The sequence below is a fragment of the Eschrichtius robustus genome, chromosome 1, assembly GCF_028021215.1.
Source record: "Eschrichtius robustus isolate mEscRob2 chromosome 1, mEscRob2.pri, whole genome shotgun sequence".
In the NCBI taxonomy this organism is placed as follows: Eukaryota; Metazoa; Chordata; class Mammalia; order Artiodactyla; family Eschrichtiidae; genus Eschrichtius; species Eschrichtius robustus.
Genome location: NC_090824.1, coordinates 125455008 through 125474975, shown reverse-complemented (window position 1 = coordinate 125474975; position 19968 = coordinate 125455008). Strand labels below are relative to the sequence as shown.

Below are 19968 nucleotides of genomic sequence, written 5' to 3'. Positions count from 1 at the left end.
AAAGAGTCCTTTATTGGATTTTGGCTGTCCATTAACCCTGAGTCTTCTTCAAGAGTCATAAATGTTATCTCAAGGTTCAAACTCAACTGAACTTCAGACTGGCAGCACAGTCCTAAACATCCAAAAGAAGACCAACAGCACAAATTCTCACCTCCTCATAGCTTGGCTGGGGCTTAGAAGAATTTGTGGCCTCCTGCGGAGGAAGAGAAATGAGTGTTTTGGCTGGCACCTTCTTCTGATTATTTTGTGTGCTGTCCAGGGATAGCTCCACTGTGGCATCTAAAAATAGTTGATATTTTATAATGAAAGAAGAGTCAGAAAAACTGTAAGCTAGAAAAAATGGACCTAAGATACAAATGCAGTAACACTGGGGAAAAAGTACTGTTTGCCACATCTGAGGATGACACTGTTGTTTTACCACAGTTTAAGAATGTTCACAATTACAGTTTTAGATCATCTTGCAAAGATTAAGTTATGTTTAATATACGCTGTCCAAGGGGGATAAAAAGATATTGCAATATCTGAAAATCTTTCTAATCAAAAGTTAAAAAAAAAAAAGTGCTAAAGAGCTGTCTTTGTCTAGGAAAATCTCAGTTGAACAGAACAACTCATTCCCTAAGTGTTCTAGGGAGGGGACTTTTAAAAGAGCATTATGTACCATTTTTAGGCATTAAAATTTCTTAGGCAAATAATAAGAATGCACTCTCAACTTGGAGCAATGGAGCTAGAAGTTCAAAACATAAATAACTGAGATTTTTTTTTTCTTTTTAATAAAGAAAAATATAAATATCCATTAGGGTTTGGCCTGATCAGTAAGTATTCAATTCTAGCCTTAGGGAATTCAAAGAGAACTGTTTCTTTTTCTTTTCTAGACTTTCATTTGGAGCTAAAATGAAACCAGAGAGAGGGGTCTATAAGGCATAACCAGGTCCTAGATCAATGTTATTATCATTAAAAGTTAATCATGTCTATAAACAAGGTTGCCAGACTGTCAGAATTCTATCAGGATTCTTTTCCTCATCAGGAAAAGAGAGGTGGTAATATAATCCAGCCCTACTGTAGGAGTACAAACCACACAAAAAGTATGCATAATGAACATGCTAGGGTGATAGGATTCTTTGAAGCAAGCAACCAGCTAAAGTATGTTTAAGATATTCATATCATGCAGGCACCACATAAATAATTAAGTTATCCAATCCAATAAATGTGATTGAAAACGAAACAGGAATTTAGCTAACTGTTTAGCTAAACAGGAATTTAGCTAAACATTTAAAACCTTTGGCTTATTAGAGTGCTACTAAAAGCCTTTTGAAGAGCTGTGCAGTTTTTATTGAGAGTCCTGTGACAAATGTGACAAAACTTACATCAAAAATGCTTTTTTCTTTGTACTCTTGATAAGAGTAATGGAAGAGCCACTGGACTCCATCACAGAGATTCTGACCATCACTAAACTAATCATGTAGAAAGTATCAGAACATTTAAATTTCCACAGTCAATAACTGAAATATCTGAGAAACTACTCGAGTTCTAAACTAAATGTATCACTGTAGGCATTCCTTTCTATAGATATCTTATGTTCCTTTCTTAGTAATGAGGCAGGCATTGGCTGCTTATGAAAACAGTTGGGGAATGAAGTAAATCAGAACCTTCATCAGCAATAAATATGTCCCTAATAAAGATCTCCTACATGTTCATACGTAAAACCCAACCATGGGCGTAACTCAGACACACCAAGATTTCAGGTCTTCTTAAAGGGCAAATCATATAAATGTTAAGTTCCCAAAGATAGAAAAACCTTCTTTGCAGTCTGCCATACAACTAAATGATTCATTATTTGCATTTCTCCTCCAGAAATTTTACCCAAAATGTAAACATTAGCAGAATGAACAGTGGGCACTTAAGTTTCAGAGAGGAAAGGAATTGGAAAATATTTGAAATCTTTATATTCCTTCTTCTAACCTCTTCTTCCCTTGTCATGTCTTAATTTTGCACTGAGTTCAAATGTGAGAGTCCTCCCAAGATCTTCCCTTCCCAAGTCCACCCTCTCATCTCTTCCCTTCCTTATCATTCTCTCCTTTGAGGGTCTCATTCACATGGCAGTTTCAATTACCACCTCTAGGAAGCTGATCCCCACATTTAAAATTTAAAATATCTAAAACCCAAACTCACTCTCCCCACCCTCCAACTCAAAGCTAGTTTCTTCTGTAGTATGTAGTTCTCAAAATGGTACCACTTTCTTCCTAATCCTTGGGCTTGAAACTTTTGACTGTCTTCAATCCTTATTTTTGGACACCTGTTATATCCAATCACCAACACCAGATTTTGTTGATTTCAGTTTTTGAAAAGTTTTCACCTTTCTTTTCCTATTTCCATTACCTGATTTTTGGTCTTTACCATTTCATTCTTGAACTAATTGTGATTGCCTTCTGACATCTCCAGTCTTTGTCCACTGCAATCCGTTTTATATAATAATTCTACCAGGTCAGTCTTTCCTCACTTTGCCCATATCACTTTCCTTACTCAGAAATACCAACGGCTCTTAATTGGCACTAGGATGAAAATTCAAATTCTAATTATTACTGATATCTAAAATCCTCCTAAACAACATTTCCAGACTTATCTTCCATGGCATCTCTAAGAAGCCCCTGTTTTGGCCCACTGAGTTTACTGACTGTCCCTCAAACACACCATATACTTCCTGCCTAACCATTTGCACCCTTTCTCTTTTTCCTACATAAATCCTGCTTCTTCCAAGAAGTCTTACAAGATCACTCTAGAGCAGAGCTTATCCATGAGGGCACGACTGACATTTTGGGCTGGATAGTTCTTTTTGGTGAGGGGCTGTCTGTGTACTGTGGGGTGTTTAGCAGCATCCATGGCCTCTACTCAGCAGATACCGGCAGCACTGCCAGGTGTGACACACAAAAATGTCTCCAACCATTGCCAAATGTCTTTGAATGTCTTTGGGGGTGGTGCGGGGGAAGGACCACCTTTTGTTGAGTACAGAGCAGTCCCTCTCAACAAAAAATTATTGGGCCCAAAATGTTAATAGTGCCAAGACTGAGAAACTCTGTTCTATACTAGTGTTTTTCAAACAGCAGGTTGTTGTTCACTGGGGAATTGTGACAGTGATTCAGTGTGTTACAAACAGCATTTTAAAAAAAGAGAAACAATAGAAAATTTCAGATTGTATGCAGGGTAGTAAGGGCAAGTCACTTAATAAAATTTTAGTTTTATACAAGTACATAAATATTTTGGATTATGACACAAAATGTATTTCTTACTATGAGTCTTGGTCATAAAAGTCTAAAACCACTGCTTTAGTCTCACCTCAGACCCCTCTGAGCTCCTGTGACCTAATATTTCTATCAGTCCTCTGGCCACATTTATATTATTGTTTAACAATCTGTCTAACTCACATTCTTTTTTTTTTTTTTTAATTATTATTTATTTATTTATTATTTTTATTTTTGGCTGTGTTGGGTCTTCGTTTCTGTGCGTGGGCTTTCTCAAGTTGTGGCAAGTGGGGGCCACTCTTCATCGCGGTGCGCAGGCCTCTCACTGTCATGGCCTCTCTTGCTGCAGAGCACAAGCTCCAGACGCGCAGGCTCAGTAGTTGTGGCTCACGGGCCTAGTTGCTCCGCGGCATGTGGGATCTTCCCAAACCAGGGCTCGAACCTGTGTCCCCTGCATTGGCAGGCAGATTCTCAACCACTGCGCCACCAGGGAAGCCCTAACTCACATTCTTAAATAACTGTATATTTATGTCTTACTCCCTTAACCTGTAAGAATCGTGATGGCAGGTACTGCCTTTTATTATGTTTTGGAATCCTCCACAATAGTATCTTACGTAGATTACGTAGAGTTGTGTTTCTCATATACATATAGCTTTTTACTTTAACTCAGCAACTTAGAAGATTCCTAGCTTAAGTTTTGAGTCCGTACTTGCCTGCAAAGAGATCCTGTGGCTCTTGGTCTTGTTCCTCATGGATCCCATTTTCTTTGGAGCCACTGTTGATGGGAAGAAGGGAAGCAATTCTCTTTGGAGACTGTGGCTTACTCTGAAAACAAAGAAATACTCTGAATACTCTGAATAAAATTGTACCATTAAAAACAAACCTAGAGGACTTCCCTGGCGGCCCAGTGGTTAAGACCCTGCGCTTCCACTGCAGGGGACACGGGTTCGATCCCTGGTTAGGGAACTAAGATCCCCCATGCTGCTCCACACGGCCAAAAAAAATCACCAAAAAACAAACCAACCTAGAAAGTGACTTTGATGTACCCCTCAGTTGCACCCCCAGGTGTTTAGGGGAAGACAGGATCACTAGTCAGCCAGTTTAATAAGCAGCAAATCATTATTAGTGATGTAAGTGTGGCCTGAGTGATCATGGAGCTAAAATAAACTCACACATTTTAGGGTTAATTTCTAACACTATAACCCTGCTGAAATGCCCTACCCCAAAGCACATGATGCCAACATGGGTATGTGTATACAAAGATAATTTTCAAAAGAACCTGTCCAAATGCATTTCTCCTCAGTTAATGACCTTTATTCTTTCAAATGCTGACAGGGCACATTCTTGTGTCCAGGACACCACACTGGAGACCATAATTCAAGCTCTGATCCTGACTTATTTTGTGGCCTTGGCTGAACCATTCACTGAAGCCCAGTTGTGTGGATATTACCGACCCTCCTGATGGGCAAAGGAAGGTATGACACTTTAATGCTGTTTGTAAATATAACTTATCTTTTCATCCTTAACTTATAGAGACACAATTTTCAACCAGACTCGTGTCAGGCTAGCAGAAGAAAAAACAGCCATGCTTAGCCTATGGGCACATGGTGAAAATACAGTCAGTCCATGGCCTTTATCAAAAGCTCAGTGATCCGCCGCAAGCAAGGGTGGGGTGAGGCCCCAGACCGGTACCAGAGTGAACAAAGCTGAATTGTGTAGAAAACGAACAGAAAGCTGAGAATCTGGCTTCAAAAGCCATGGTGTCATATTAAAGGGTTTTGAAGTCAGACCCCAAGGCCAAATCAGTTAAAAGACCTGACTTAAGGAATCTTTTATGAAACATTTCCTTAACAAATCTGAGGGTGTTTGCTCCTTGGAAACAGGCCCTTTCTGACCCAACAGAACAAAGTGAAATGACAGATTTATTGGGTACTTTGAATCTGTCATGCAAACAGCTCCATCCAAGTACTGGTGCCACCCTCAGGGAAAGAAACTGTTACCAATATGTAGATTTATACTAGCAAACAACGAAATTTTCTATGCTAATAAAATTTAATGAGCTGCCCAAAAAAAAAAAAAAAATTTAATGAGCTTTTAGTTGTATATGCTTAAATGTTACCAATTCTGTTAGAGACAGTGATCCTGTCTTCTAGCTGCTTCCACAATCTTAAAAAACAACCAAAAAAAAAAAAAAATCACTGCCGAGACACAGACGACAAATAATAGGGCAAAACCAAACCCTACACTTCCCTTTTGCCTCTTAAATTGCCAACTACTTTCTTACATACACACGTCCATCCTATACATGCTCTTGTGCTCTTGTACAGTATAGGGGATCTCATAAAAAGCCATCTGATGTCTTTTAATTCAGTTCCCACTAATACCAGTCGCCTCTAGATGGAGATCTAAGAGAGATTAAAACTCAGATACATTAAGAATATACGTATATAAATGTAATTTACTAGTAGCTCACCAGAGAGACTAAAGCAACAGGAAAAGAACAGGTTAGAATTTACCCATTTTTAACAACACCGGGAAGAACCCATTCTTGTGATACGAAGATGAATAAAGCCACTTTTCCATTTCTGTTTTATCATCTAAACTTGGAAGTTTAAAGATTAAGAAAATTTTCTGGAACAATGCTAGAATAGCAGTCTGTCTGGGAGAAAATATTTGCAAACGATGAGACCGACAAGGGCTTAATTTCCAAAATATACAAACAGTTCATACAACTCAATAACAAAAAACCAAACAACCCAATCAAAGAATGGGCAGAAGACCTAAATAAACATTTCTCCAAAGAAGACATACAGATGATCAACAGGCACACGAAAAGACGCTCAACATCGCTAATTATTAGAGAAATGCAAGTCAAAACTACAGTGAGGTATTGCCTCACACAGGTCAGAAGGGCCGTCATTAAAAAGCCTACAAATAACAAATGCTGTAGAGGCTGTGGAGAAAAGGGAACCCTCTTACACTGTTGGTGGGAATGTAAATTGGTGCAGCCACTATGGAAAACAGTATTGAGGTTCATTAAAAAACTGAAAGTAGAGTTGCCATATGATCCAGCAATCCCACTCCTGGGCATATACCCAGAGAAAACTCTAATTCGAAAAGATACACACACCCCAATGTTCACAGCAGCACTATTTACAATAGCCAAGACATGGAAGCAACCTAAATGTCCACTGATAGATGAATGGATAAAGCAGATGCGGTATACATATATATACAATGAATACTAAGCCATATTGCATGGACCCAGAGATTATCATACTAAGTGAAGCTAGACATAAAAAGACAAATATAATATCACTTATATGTGGAATCTAAAATATGATACAGATGAACTTATTTACAAAACAGAAACAGATTCACAGACACAGAAAACAAACTTAAGGTTACCAAAGGGGAAAGGGGATGGGGAAGGGATAAATTAGGAGTTTGGGATTAGCAGATACAAACTACTATATATAAAATAGATAAACAACAAGGTCCTACTATATAGCACAGGGAACTATATTCAATATCTTGTAATAAACCATAATGGAAAAGAACATGAAAAAGAATATATACACATATATAACCAAACACACACACACACACACACACACACACACATATAACTGAATCAAGTTGCTATACACGAGAAACGAACACAACATTGTAAATCAACTATACTTCAATCAAAAAAAAAAAAAAGAATAGCAGTCTGTCTTTCCCTATACTAATCAGAAAAGACAGACCCAGATGGATGGGATACTGTGGTGACAACTAGAGCACAACTACTTGTCATTCTTCCTCTACCAGATCCCCTTCAAGCCCAAACCATACGTTGCTTGACTAGAACTGTGATGAAAACAAAAGCTTGTGCACCCTTAGTAAGCTAGGTAACAACTACCTTTGAGAATAGAAAACTGCTCCTCAAATATACTCTGGGACTCCATTCCAAAAACCACTCAAGGCTAAGTTCTAGGAAAGCTGAACATAGTTAGACTGATTACTCTATTTACTATTCTAATTTTTCCTCAGTAGTTCTTTTATAAAATTAATCTATGTACATAAAACTTTGTATTCTGTTTTTGCCCCCTTTGCCATCTGAGCAGGTTTTTCATGTCATTAAGGTTGTACAAAAATCCCACTTTTAGTGACTTAACTCTCTATCATATGGGTATACTACAACATAGTCATTTCCCTAATGATGGGCATTTAGACAGTTTCCAGGTTTTTATTTTTATCATCACAAAAAATATGGTGATGTCTATCCCTATATATAAGTCTACATCTGATTATTTCCTTGGGATAGATTCTTAAGCAGAATTATTCAACGAAATTTTCAAAGGCTCTACTAAGCTCCCTTCCAGAAAGATCACAATTTGCATCCACCCCCAGGCCCCCACCCCACACTCCCATAGCAACATTAAGCATCCTCTCTCTCTCTAAAAAATCTTTGTAGGTTAACTAGTTATAAGTTGTCTTGTTCCCACATGTTTACTGGCCATCTGAATCCCTGTGATGTGTTTTGATGTCCTTTGCCCATTTTTCTATGCTAAGTTAGCATTACTTAGATGTACACTTCTCTTATGTAAGTATTTTAACTCTCTCTCCGGCATATTGTATAGTACCCACGCCCCCAATTTTATCTCTTTTCTCTTTGTTTTATTTTTGATCTTAGCAAATTTATTTTCAATTGACTGATTTGGATTGGCACTGGCCTATTTCTTTAGGCTGAAGAATATCCAGCACACAGTTGTCCTTTGAGGCATATTCTCAAGTTTTACTTAAAATCAAATGCAAGAGAAGCTGAGCAGAACTATTTTTAAGGATAAGAAGAAATGAACCCCTGTTCATGGTATCCAACATTTATACAGGACTGTTAATAGAAAACAAGTCTTTCATGAGACTAGAGTTTATAATAATAGCTTACTTCTCATCAAAATAAATAGCCACCTGGCATTAAAACATAACATATTTCATATGCCATGCCCAAGGTTAAAAGGCTAGTTTTCATCAGTATTAAGGAATGATTTATATTAAAAAGCTAATTTTGAAGCAACAGTTTAAATTTTAGGGAGGACTCATTTTTGGGGGCTGAGGCACACTGATTACAGAGTGACAAAATCAATACTAAAAATAAGGTTTGCTTTATAATCCATATTTTAAAAATCTCTTAATAGTAAGTCACAAAACTCTGAAGGGGGCTAAATTTCTAGGCAATAGATAAAACTATTTTCTGTGATGAAATTTTTTAAATTTATTTTTTATTGAAGTATAGTTAATGTACAATATTGTATAAGTTACAGGTGTACAGAACAGTGATTAACAATTTTTAAAGGTTATATTCCATTTATAGTTATTATAAAATATTGGCTATATTCCCTGTGTTATACAATATATCCTTGTAATTTATTTTATACATAGTACTTTGTACCTCTTAATTCCCTATCCCTATATTACCCCTCTCCCTTCCCTCTCCCTACTGGTAACCACTAGTTTGTTCTCTATATCTGTGAGTCTGCTTCTTTTTTTGTTATATTCACTAGTTCGCTGTATTTTTCAGATTCCACATATAAGTGATATCATACAGTATTTTTCTTTCATCTTTCTCTGTCTGACATATTTCACTTAGTATAATACCCTCCAAGTCCATTCCTATTGTTGCAAATGACAAAATTTCATTTTTTTATGACTGAGTAGTATTCCATTGTGTGTGTGTGTGTGTGTGTGTGTGTGTATTTTTTTTTTTCACCACATCTTAATCCCTTCATCTGCTGATGGACACTTAGGTTGCTTGCATATCTTGGCAATGGTAAATAATGCTGCTACGAACATTGGGGTGCATTATCTTTTCAAATTAGTGTTTTATGGATATACACCCAGGTAGAATTGCTGGGTCATATGGTAGTTCCATTTTTAGTTTCTTAAGAAACTTCCATACTGTTTTACAATTCATATATATTTTATGTGTTGCAATTCATGGTCATTATTATCATTGCTTAAGCTCAAATCATTCCATCTTTGGCCAGTGGGAACCTCTTCAAGTTGGCTCTGAGTATTTTTGACGTGACCCTGTAGTCTTTGACAGCTTCCTTGTTACCTGTAATGACAAGATTGTCCAGGCTCTTTTTGTACGTTTCCTACCTCACACCTGAAATCAGCCTGTTCTACGAGAACAAGAAGCCCTGGTTTCTTGAAATAGTATTTCAAGACCACGATCTGAGCACTAGGGGTATTCAGACGTACCTGGGTTCATCAGTGTTTCTAGAGCTTTTCAGTAGATAGATATAGATACACACATTTGTTTTCTAAATGTTTCATGTGTTCATACTGACATTTTCCATTCAAATATCAAGACTACAAATCTCAAGTCTCCTTTCTTTCATATAAGAATTCTGATTCTCAAGAACACAGCGGATGATAGGATTAGACTTTCTCATAAGTATTCACTTGATTTATCCCACATTACAGTCTCAGGATAACAATGCTGATACTATGTCCAACTACTATGATTACTGAAAAGAGTTAAACATTTTTTTGTAAATGTTATCCCCATTCCCTTTCCTTTTTAAAAAATATAGTTGTTTTATATCTGTAGTGTCAGAGAGTACGACCATGACATATGATGCTCTCTCCTTCTTATTCCTCCTTAAGTCTGAATTCTATAGGCAACTGCATCTTCAGTGCTCACCACCGGTCCATATGTCGATGTGTCTTCAATCATTTTGGCTGTCTAAGGAAGGGCTCAGAGGAACAGTATTCTCTGGGTTCTTGTGCTTCTGTTTATAATTACAGGAGCACTCAGACAGCCTAATCCTAATTCTCAGAGAGTCACTAGAAAGATATGCCAGCAAGACAGCAATTGTGTTAAGAGCAAACAGGTATTCCTTGCCAATTACTGGCTTCAAACCATGAGGCTCAGGCTACTAATGAAATTTTCTTAGCTCAGGGAAGGACAGATGTGGGCTTCCTGTCCCCCAGAGCTGACACAGCCATTCAGTACTGAAAAGTACTGCTGTGATTCTGGGTATCTTCCGTTTAGGTTAACCAGTTGTGATTCTTCCTCATGTTGCTCAATTGCTCTTTGCTCCAGGCAGAATCTTTGCATTATGTTCAAGGGACCTCAGAAGGGTAGTACAATTGAAATTCTCAACTGCATTTAGAGGATGAATCCAAATAAAAAGCTCAAGTAACAGTGCTTCTGGAAAACTGGGTACATACTCATTTTCCGATGGAAAATTAGGATAATTTAGTTAAGGCAAGATGGAGCTACGGAATTGTGTGACAAGGAAAGGACAATTAGGAATAAGTCAACCCCAGAAGTTATACCCAGATGATAAAACGGCAGTCACGAAGTCTTTAAAAATTACCCTGGTAGGGCTTCCCTGGTGGCGCAGTGGTTAAGAATCTGCCTGCCAATGCAGGGGACACGAGTTCGAGCCCTGGTCTGGGAAGATCCCACATGCCGTGGAGCAACTAAGCCCACGTGCCACAACTACTGAAGCCTGCGCGCCTAGAGCCCGTGCTCTGCAACAAGAGAAGCCACCGCAATGAGAAGCCCGCGCACCGCAATGGAGTAGCGCCCCTCGCCGCAACTAGAGAAAGCCCGCGCACAGCAACAAAGACCCAACGCAGCCAAAAAAAAAAAAAAAAGAAAAAAAAATTTACACTGGAAGACCCTGGCATGAAATACTGCTCCTTTTGCCACCTTTACTTCTGGGGAGAAATGAGCTAAGTGGGGCAGTGTATTAGTTTTCTATCATGGCTGTGACAAATTATCACAAATTTAACAGATTAAACAATGGAAATTTATTAATTTATAGTTCTGTAGAAGTCAATACAGGTCTCACTGAGCTAAAATCAAGGTATCATCAGGGCTGCACTCCTTTCTGGAGGTTCTAGGGGAGAATCTGTTTCCTTGCTCTTTCTAGCTTCTAGAAGCTGCCTACATTCCTTGGCTCATGGCCCACTTCCTCCATCTTCAAAGCCAACAATGTTACATCTCTCTGTGCCTTTCTTCTGAAGGTAGTGACTCTCTGTCTCTTCCATTTTTAAAGGATCCTTGTGGTTACACTGGGCCTACTCAGATCATCCAGGATAATTTCCCTACTTAAGGTCAGCTGATTAGCAACCTTAATCCCAACTTCAAGTTTACCCTTCGCTTTGTAACCTGAGACCTTCACAGGTTCCGGGAATAGGAGTGGATATGCTGGAGGGGGAAGTCATTCTGCCTACCGCAGGCAGTGACTCCTCTCCCACACCATGTTTCAAAAATGGCACAGATGCACTAAAAGTTTCTGTGCTTAGGAGAATGGATATTAAGTGTCCACTGGATTTGGTACATCTTACTCTACAAACTGGGTGAATATCTAACTAACCCAAATGATTTCACAATATTACCCCGTCTCATAACTTAAGGAGTTAAAGTAGGGATTCTTATGTGGGGTCCATGAACCATAGAATTGAGAATTGGGCCTATGAATTTAAATGGGAATAAAATTACAATTTACTTTTCACTAACCTCTAACTGAAATTCAGCATTTTCTTCAATTATAAAGACAGGCAACAAACCATGAGTAGCAGCAGTACCTGAGACATAGCTAATAAAAATTAGATATTTTTATTTGATATTACAGTTATTACAGACCTTAAAATATCATTTATGCTCATCTCAATTTAAAAATCACGGTAGTTATTAGACCTATCCCTAGATATTATTTAAAGCATTTTTTTAAAAAGCATATAACATAAAATTGTTTTAATGTTTTGATAATTACATTTCAGTATAATTGGTTTCCTTTGTAATATTATGTATTTTATACATTTAAGAACATTATTCTGAGAATGGGTCCACAGACTTCCCTGGACTGCTAATGGGTCCATGACACAAAAAAGGTAGAGAACCTCTGAGCTAGTTCCTCTAGGACTAATGAAAATGGAAAAGGGGGAGCTAGAAGGGTGGGGAAAATGAGCCTGAAACTGACCACTGAGCTAGTAAAGGAAAACCATGAGCAAGTGCAGTAGAGACCTCAAAGTGAAAGGCCATCCACGATCTACCAAAATTTAGCTACAGACATTCTACTGAATCCTCTGGTGTAACTTCCATACCAAATTTTTGGGGTCTCAAACTAATATAACTTGGAAGGGCCTGGAACTGAAGAAGGATCAGAGCACTAATGGTGCATTAGCTTCTAAATTGAAAAAGCAAAACAAACCCAGTTCAAATCTGCTCTGAAAGCAAAACGAAGCCCCAGCTGTCCATTTGACTAAGCAAAAGAATAAGCCAGACAAAGTTGAGCAACAGGCTTTTCCTGGAGATCAGATACTTATGGCTACTTGCTCTAGTAACTATCAACTACTCATGATTTATTTATGACAGCAGTTATTGAAGAGTGCTGAGATCTGAGGACCAAGGGAGAGAAATTAGAGTGTTCTTTTTCCTCTGCCTTCTCCCAGCCAAACGAATCGCAAGTGGCCAAGTCATTAGAGTTACCCTGACATCTGAGTAAGTAAAGGGGCAGCAACTCCCTACAGAACCTAGAGGTCGGATCACAACCTTAGTTGCTTCTCTCATAAGCCCCAAACTCTAATTTTATTTCATTTTTATTTATTTATTATTTTGGCTGCGTTGGGTCTTCGTTGCTGCGTGTGGGTTTTCTCTAGTTGCGGTGAGCGGGGGCTACTCTTCGTTGCGGTGCATGGGCTCTAGGCGCGCGGGTTTCAGTAGTTGTGGCACGTGGGCTCAATAGTTGTGGCTCGAGGGCTCTAGAGCACAGGCTCAGTAGTTGTGGCGCACGGGCTTAGTTGCGCCGCAGCACGTGGGATCTTCCCAGACCAGGGCTCGAACCCGTGTCCCCTGCATTGGCAGGCGGATTCTTAACCACTGTGCCACAGGGAAGCCCACCCAACTCTTATTTTAAATACATTTTAAGTTGGGTTCTTATTAGTCATCTTTTTTTTTTTTAAATCAACTTTTCACTTTTTTTTTTTTAATGTGATGATCTATCTATCTATCTATCTATTTATTTATTTATTTATTTATTTATGGCTGTGTTGGATCTTCGTTTCTGTGCGAGGGCTTTCTCCAGTTACGGCAAGTGGGGGCCACTCTTCATCGCGGCGCGCGGGCCTCTCACTGTCATGGCCTCTCTCGTTGCGGAGCACAAGCTCCAGACGCGCAGGCTCAGTAACTGCGGCTCACGGGCCTAGTTGCTCCGTGGCATGTGGGATCTTCCCAGACCAGGGCTCGAACCCATGTCCCCTGCATCGGCAGGCAGACTCTCAACCACTGCGCCACCAGGGAAGCCCCTTATTAGTCATCTTTAAAAGTCTTCTCTCATGCCCCTTTCTCCAAAAGTGTTTTGTAACTACTTTTGTTAGCGCCTCCTTCATAACCTTGAAAGCTAGGTTAACTGCTAGTACAAGTCCATGATCAAGAAACCAATGAGCCTATGTACTTCAGGAAAATCTAAACTTATTAGAAGTTTACAATTTGAGCTGAGCATTAAAATGAATCTTTAGACAAAACACCAGTTACTGACTTTTCCAAGAACATCTGTATCAGACCTGTGTGAAAAATGTGTAATTTCAACTTCTGATCTTTTGATCAGATCTGACCACCTGATGTGATGTTAGCTCCAAAAACAAGTGTTTGAGACAATATGCCTATAGAAAATACTACAAACTAGACGGACAGTTACCCATGACTATTTACTAATATTAGTTGTAAATGACTATACCATTAACTAAAGAAACTAAGTATTAAATCTGTTTAAAAATACTGTTGTATAGATTAACTTTAAGAAGTCTGATTAGGGGACTTCCCTGGTGGTGCAGTGGTTAAGAATCTGCCTGCCAATTCAGGGGACACGGGTTCAAGCCCTGGTCCAGGAAGATCCCACATGCCGCGGAGCAGCTAAGCCCGTGTGCCACAACTACTGAGCCTGCGAGCCACAACTACTGAGCCCGTGCGCTTAGAGCCCATGCTCCACAACAAGAGAAGCCACCACAATGAGAAGCCTGCACACCGCAACAAAGAGTAGCCCCCGCTCGCCACAACTAGAGAAAGCCCATGCGCAGTAACGAAGACCCAACACAGCCATAAATAAATAAATAAATAAATAAATTTATTTAAAAAAAAAAAGAAGTCTGATTAGGAACAGAGAAAGGACAGTATCAAGAAACTTACTGAGGACATGTTACACCTTTGGGAATAGCAACCACGCATTCTGCAGAACAGAGAATTAAAATCTTAGCCAGTTAAACTATCAATTTCCTTAGAGCTTTTAATGAAATTACCAACTAATATCCAGATCTAAAAAAGTTATCCTATAAGCACTCAAAAGGAAATAAACTGGTCTTAAAAAAGAGCTGAGATAACATTGTAAAATGGTGCAACTGCTATGGAAAACAGTATGGAGGTTCCTCAAAAACTTAAAAATAGAACTACCTTATGATCCAGCAATCCCACTTCCGAGTATATATCCAAAAGAACTGAAAGCAGGGTCTCAAAGAGATATTTGCATACCCATAGCAGCACTACTCATAGAGCCAAAAGGTAGAAGTAACCCAAACGTCCACTGAAGGATGTATGGATAAACGAAATGTGGTATATACATCTGATGGAATATTATTCAGCCTTAAGAAGGAAGGAAATTATGATACATGCTACAACATGGCTGAATCTTTAGGATACTGTGCTAAGTGAAATAAACCAGTCACAAAAAAGACAAATACTGTATGAGTCCACTTTATGAGGTTATCTAAAGCAGCCAAATTCACAGAAAGAGAAAGTAGAATGGTGGTTACCAGGGGCCCAGGGGAGGGGGATAAGGGGAGTTGTTATTTAATGCAGGAGATCTGTTTCACACAAATGTGAGTATACTTACCACTACTGAACTGTACAATTTAAAATGGTTATGATGATAAATTTTGTTGTGTGTTTTATACCACAATTTAAAAAAAGCTGATTTGTTTCTCCCTCAGGATACATGTTATATTGATCATAGATGTAGGACTGGATTCTAAAAATACCATGTCCTTTTCTGTCTAAATGTTAATATATAACTTATGTTTATATAATTCCCTATAGTCCATAAAACATTGTCAATCAGAAGCCAATTGCTATCCTTGACTTTTGACTACCAATAAAGGCTAGTGATATTGTTCTTTAAACACCAGTGGAAATATGTAAATAAGTCTTGATTAGCCAAAGACAATTTTTTCAACATATGACTTTTCATTTTCAAGTCCCCTGCTATTTTGTCTTTATCCTATTCTTTTTTTCTGGCCATTTCTCTAATTATGAGGGTTTCAATTTAAGAATAAGAGTGATGAGAAAAAAAAAATCTAATTGGTATAATATATCATCAAATGAGGAAGTTACCAAATTTGGCCAAAACCTGAACCAAGATATCATTAATCTATGTTTCCCTCCTTTTTCTCAGCATGAGAAAGGCCACCACAGTTCTCCTCTTTTATTCAGAGGGCAAATCTAATGGTGGTCCTGGCATACTGCTAAAAAGAGATGGGCATATAAGAGCTTCTGGGAAGGCAGATAAAGAACTTGCTTCAATTTTATCTTTCCGGTTTAGAAGTATGCAAATAAGACCAGTGAGCTCAAATGAGATGTAAAAACATGTATGCTATTTAGTCTTTTTAACATAAAAATTTTAAGAATTAGAAGAACCAAAAAGGGGCTCCAATTTAGTCTCTCTTTTTACTAAGGGAAAAATTAATCCTATCCTAGAACTAAGAAAGTTTTAACTAAATAGATACATATCTGGATTCAGGTCCAATCAAAGATTCAGATAATATATTTAAAATTTTAGACCCTTTATTCATAGGTCCACAAAGTAAGAGGCATAAAGAAGATAAGGTCTTGAGTATTCTTAAGAACCAGACCTTCCACAAGCTGGTTTTCAGGCTTAAGGCAATGATTTCAGATTTGTTTTAATAATTCTTTTAACTCCAGTCTATCCCATTCAAATAATTGGTTTGTAGATCCTAAAATGCATATCAGGGGCTGCTCTTTCCATTAGAAATCAAATCATATTTTTATTACCATATTAACAAAGCCTCTCGGGCTCTAAAAGAGAGCAGATGGGATGATTAACAGCAGCAGCTGTTACATCAATGTCCAGGAAATTACATGCATACCAAAAATGAGTTTTAAACTTTATATGCCTCAGCTTCTCAATTCTTTAATGCTCCTCGCTTTGCCTCCAACATGCAACAAAACCCAGTATGAAGATAAACTTAAATCTTAGGATGCTACTGAAGTCATTAAGTGCCTACTTTGATGGCTTTTAATCAAATCAATCTTATTACCAGTTTGATTTTGATAAATTATATTAACCATTTTTAGGATTAATTAATTAAACTTTTCTAATTCATTATTAGATTTTGTGGGTTTTTTGATTCTTCGAGTAATTCTAGTTTACAAAATGCTCAACTGTTCTAAGTGTTTTACAGGTATTCTAATTTAATCCTCACAACAATGGTGGAGGTAAATACTACTACTATTCACATTTTACAGGTGAGGAAACTGTACAGAGTAAATAAGTACCCTGCCCAAGGTTAAGCCAGCAAGTAACAGAGCCTGGATTTAAACCAGGCTTCAAAGCCCACTTTCTTAATTACTTTATTCTTCAATCTTGTTCCTTAAGATACAGAAGCACTGCAATCCATCTTCTCACACTGGCTCACAACTAAAGCATTTATTGTAATATAATTTGTATTAATGACTATTAAACAAAAAATTCACAGCCTAACTAGTGAGGAATCTTGGGGTCTTGGCTTTCTGAAGATTAACATCAGGACAGGCTGCTAAAAAATGGCTTACAGGTGGCATTTTAGTTCCCTCAGCAACTCAATTTTCCTGGATCAAAATCTAAATAAAAATAATTTGGCTTTCTGTGGTAAAACAAGTTCATTCTGACCCCCTCCTCCTCCCTTTAGATGGAAATTAGGCAAAGTATTTTCACTATCTTAGGAGACAAGTATGGATGCCTCTGGGAAGTAATCTGGTGAGACCAATCAAATCACAGCCTCTTGAACTTACTTAGAGAACTTTAGAAAATAACAATTCATCCTTCCAGGGTCCTTTTTGAAAAATAAATCATCATTTACCTATGTGACCAATTGCTTTCAGAGCCAGAGTCTCTGTTTTCAGATGTTCAGTCTGACTATCTACCATCTCAGCAGTTACCAACAGTCGCTGTTCTGCATGGCTTATGAGGGAATTACTAAAGGAATAGACAAAATATTTGTTTTAAATGGGATACAGAACTAAATTAGCAGCAAGAGTTATTTCTCAGAATAACAGAGACTTCATTTGACAGTCTGAGCTGTTATATTAGCATCAGCAAATACTTTTTGAGCTGGGATTATGGACTTAATTCCTAAATACAGTACACGGAAAAATCTAATGATTATCACAGAAGACATTGCCAAGAAACTTAACCTTTTTCTGACTTAAATGAGAGAAGCCTCAAACTTTTTCAGACACATGCTTGCATAAAGAATTTAAAGCTGTTTTATTTAGTCACTCATATACTGAGTAGCTACTATGAAGCTAAGCATTAACCAAGATAGAAAAATACATAAATTCACTGCTAGCACTGAAGAAGTTTTCAACCTGGAACTAACTGTACCAAATGGTATGAGTCAGTATTCTTATAAAACAGCCCAAAACATCCCCATTGGTTCCAGAACTGATTATTGATTTCCACATTCCACATATAAAGATGAGTTTTTTTCAATACCTAACTCTTAAAAGAAACCCGGATATTACTATGGGAAACACCATTTCCTCCTCTCATTTACAGATTTGCTCCCACTGAGGTACTTAGGCACAAAAAAAAGGACAAAGCTTTCGATCTACGTAGTGGTTTATCTGGCAGGACCTTTTTTTCAACCGACATCTGGCAGGATTTTCCTAGAGATCAAAGGAGTCAACTTAACTCTCCTAGACTAAGATCCAGAAAGGGCCTTTAGTAATCACCGGTAAGGATGGAGCTAACGAAAGGATTTGTGGGCAGGTCACTATCCTGAGCAACTCCAGATAACGTTATTCATCCTTGGAACAGTAAGGCGAGGTAAAGGAAAGTCTGCACCCCACCCCCTTATCTTGATCTATTAAATCAGCCCGGCAGGAAACCACCAGCAAACCAGCCCCGTGGGGCCGTGGAGCCGCAAGGCAGGGCCAAATGCCCGCCTCGGCGGCTCTTCGCTGTCAGGGATCTCAGCTGAGAAGCCACCACATCCCTCACTCCTCACCGTCCGCCCAGGGGCGGGGAAGCCGGGCCCTACGTCTCGGTGCTCATCTAGAACCCAAGCCACGACTACTGTCACCAACGTAAGGTCTCGCCGGGCCCACTCTGCCCAGCCTCCCCAACCCTCGCTTAGCCTCGCTTTCCTTTGGGGGCGCCCGCCCGCCTGCCCCGAAGGGTGCGAACTCACGGCCTCCGCGGCGCCGGTGAAAATATCCTCGCCCTCGGTGTCGCTGTCCCCGGCCTCTGGTTCTGACCCCCCGACCGCTCCCTCGGACTCCGGCTCCAGGACGGGGAAGGGCGGAGGAAGTCTTCCCGAAGCGCTACAGCCACCACCCCCCGACGCCATCTTCCTCCACCCACGGCGGAAGCCGCAACAACAACTTTATAAAGAGATAGTGCCGCGAGCAAAGCGCTCCAGCGGCTCGGAGATGGATGGCCGCTACCAGTCCCGCGGGGCGCGCGGGGCGGGGCCTACGCGCTGGGGGCGGGGCGGGACGACCCTGGGCTCCTGTGCAGCCAATCCAAACCCTGGGTCTCGGGGCTGAGCTCTTAACTTACAGGGCAGAGGGACAGAAAAGGAGGCGCTAGGGGACGTGCATGTTCTTAACGGCTCTTTGTGCTCTAGATAGCTTTATCTACCGGGCTTCTTAAGGAGATGAAGAAGCGAGTCTGAAAACCTCTTCGTGCCACCAACCCGTGCCAAGCACAGTGGCTACATAGAGATTCAATAAATATTTTCAAAAAATTATTTGTATATATATATATTTTAAATTTTATTTATTTACTTATGTATGTATGTATGTATTTATTTATTTATATATGGCTGTGTTGGGTCTTCGTTTCTGTGCGAGAGCTTTCTCTAGTTGCGGCGAGCGGGGGCCACTCTTCATCGCGGTGCGCGGGCCTCTCACTATCGCGGCCTCTCTTGTTGCGGAGCACAGGCTCCAGACGTGCAGGCTCAGCAATTGTGGCTCACGGGCCTAGTCGCTCCGCGGCATGTGGGATCTTCCCAGTCCAAGGCTCGAACCCGTGTCCCCTGCATTGGCAGGCAGATTCTCAACCACTGCGCCACCAGGGAAGCCCTATTTATATTTTTAATTGTTGGTTTCATTGGGTCTTCGTCGCTGTGCGCAGGCTTTCTCTAGTTGCCGCGAGCGAGGGGCTACCCTTTGTTGTGGTGCGTGGGCTTCTCAATGAGGTGGCTTCTCTTGAGGAGCACGGGCTCCAGGTGCATGGGCTTCAGTAGCTGTGGCGCGCGGTCTCAGTAGTTGTGGCTCGTGGGCTCTAGAGCGCAGGCTCAGTAGTTGTGGTGCACAGGCTTAGTTCCTCCGCAGCATGTGGGATCTGAGTGGGCCAGGGCTCAAACCTAAGTCCCCTGCATTGGCAGGCGGATTCTTAACCACTGCGCCACCAGGGAAGTCCTCAGTAAATATTTTTGATTGAGGTCTCTGAACAGA

At 39.7% G+C, this 19968-nt stretch overlaps 1 protein-coding gene across 2 annotated transcripts in view; it reads right to left on the bottom strand.

Annotated features, from left to right (window-relative positions):
- The window catches only part of SNX1 (sorting nexin 1), a 35907-nt gene extending 17006 nt beyond the window's left edge, over window positions 1–18901 (bottom strand). For both annotated transcript variants that reach the window (XM_068553374.1, XM_068553367.1), the window contains exons 1-3: window positions 18699–18901; window positions 3950–4061; window positions 152–279 (exon numbers count right to left, since the gene is read on the bottom strand). In XM_068553374.1, the coding sequence (XP_068409475.1) occupies window positions 152–279; window positions 3950–4061; window positions 18699–18857 (399 nt within the window). In that variant the 5' untranslated portion in view covers window positions 18858–18901. The remainder of the gene's footprint in view (window positions 1–151; window positions 280–3949; window positions 4062–18698) is intronic.
- Between the last annotated feature and the right edge of the window lie 1067 nt (window positions 18902–19968).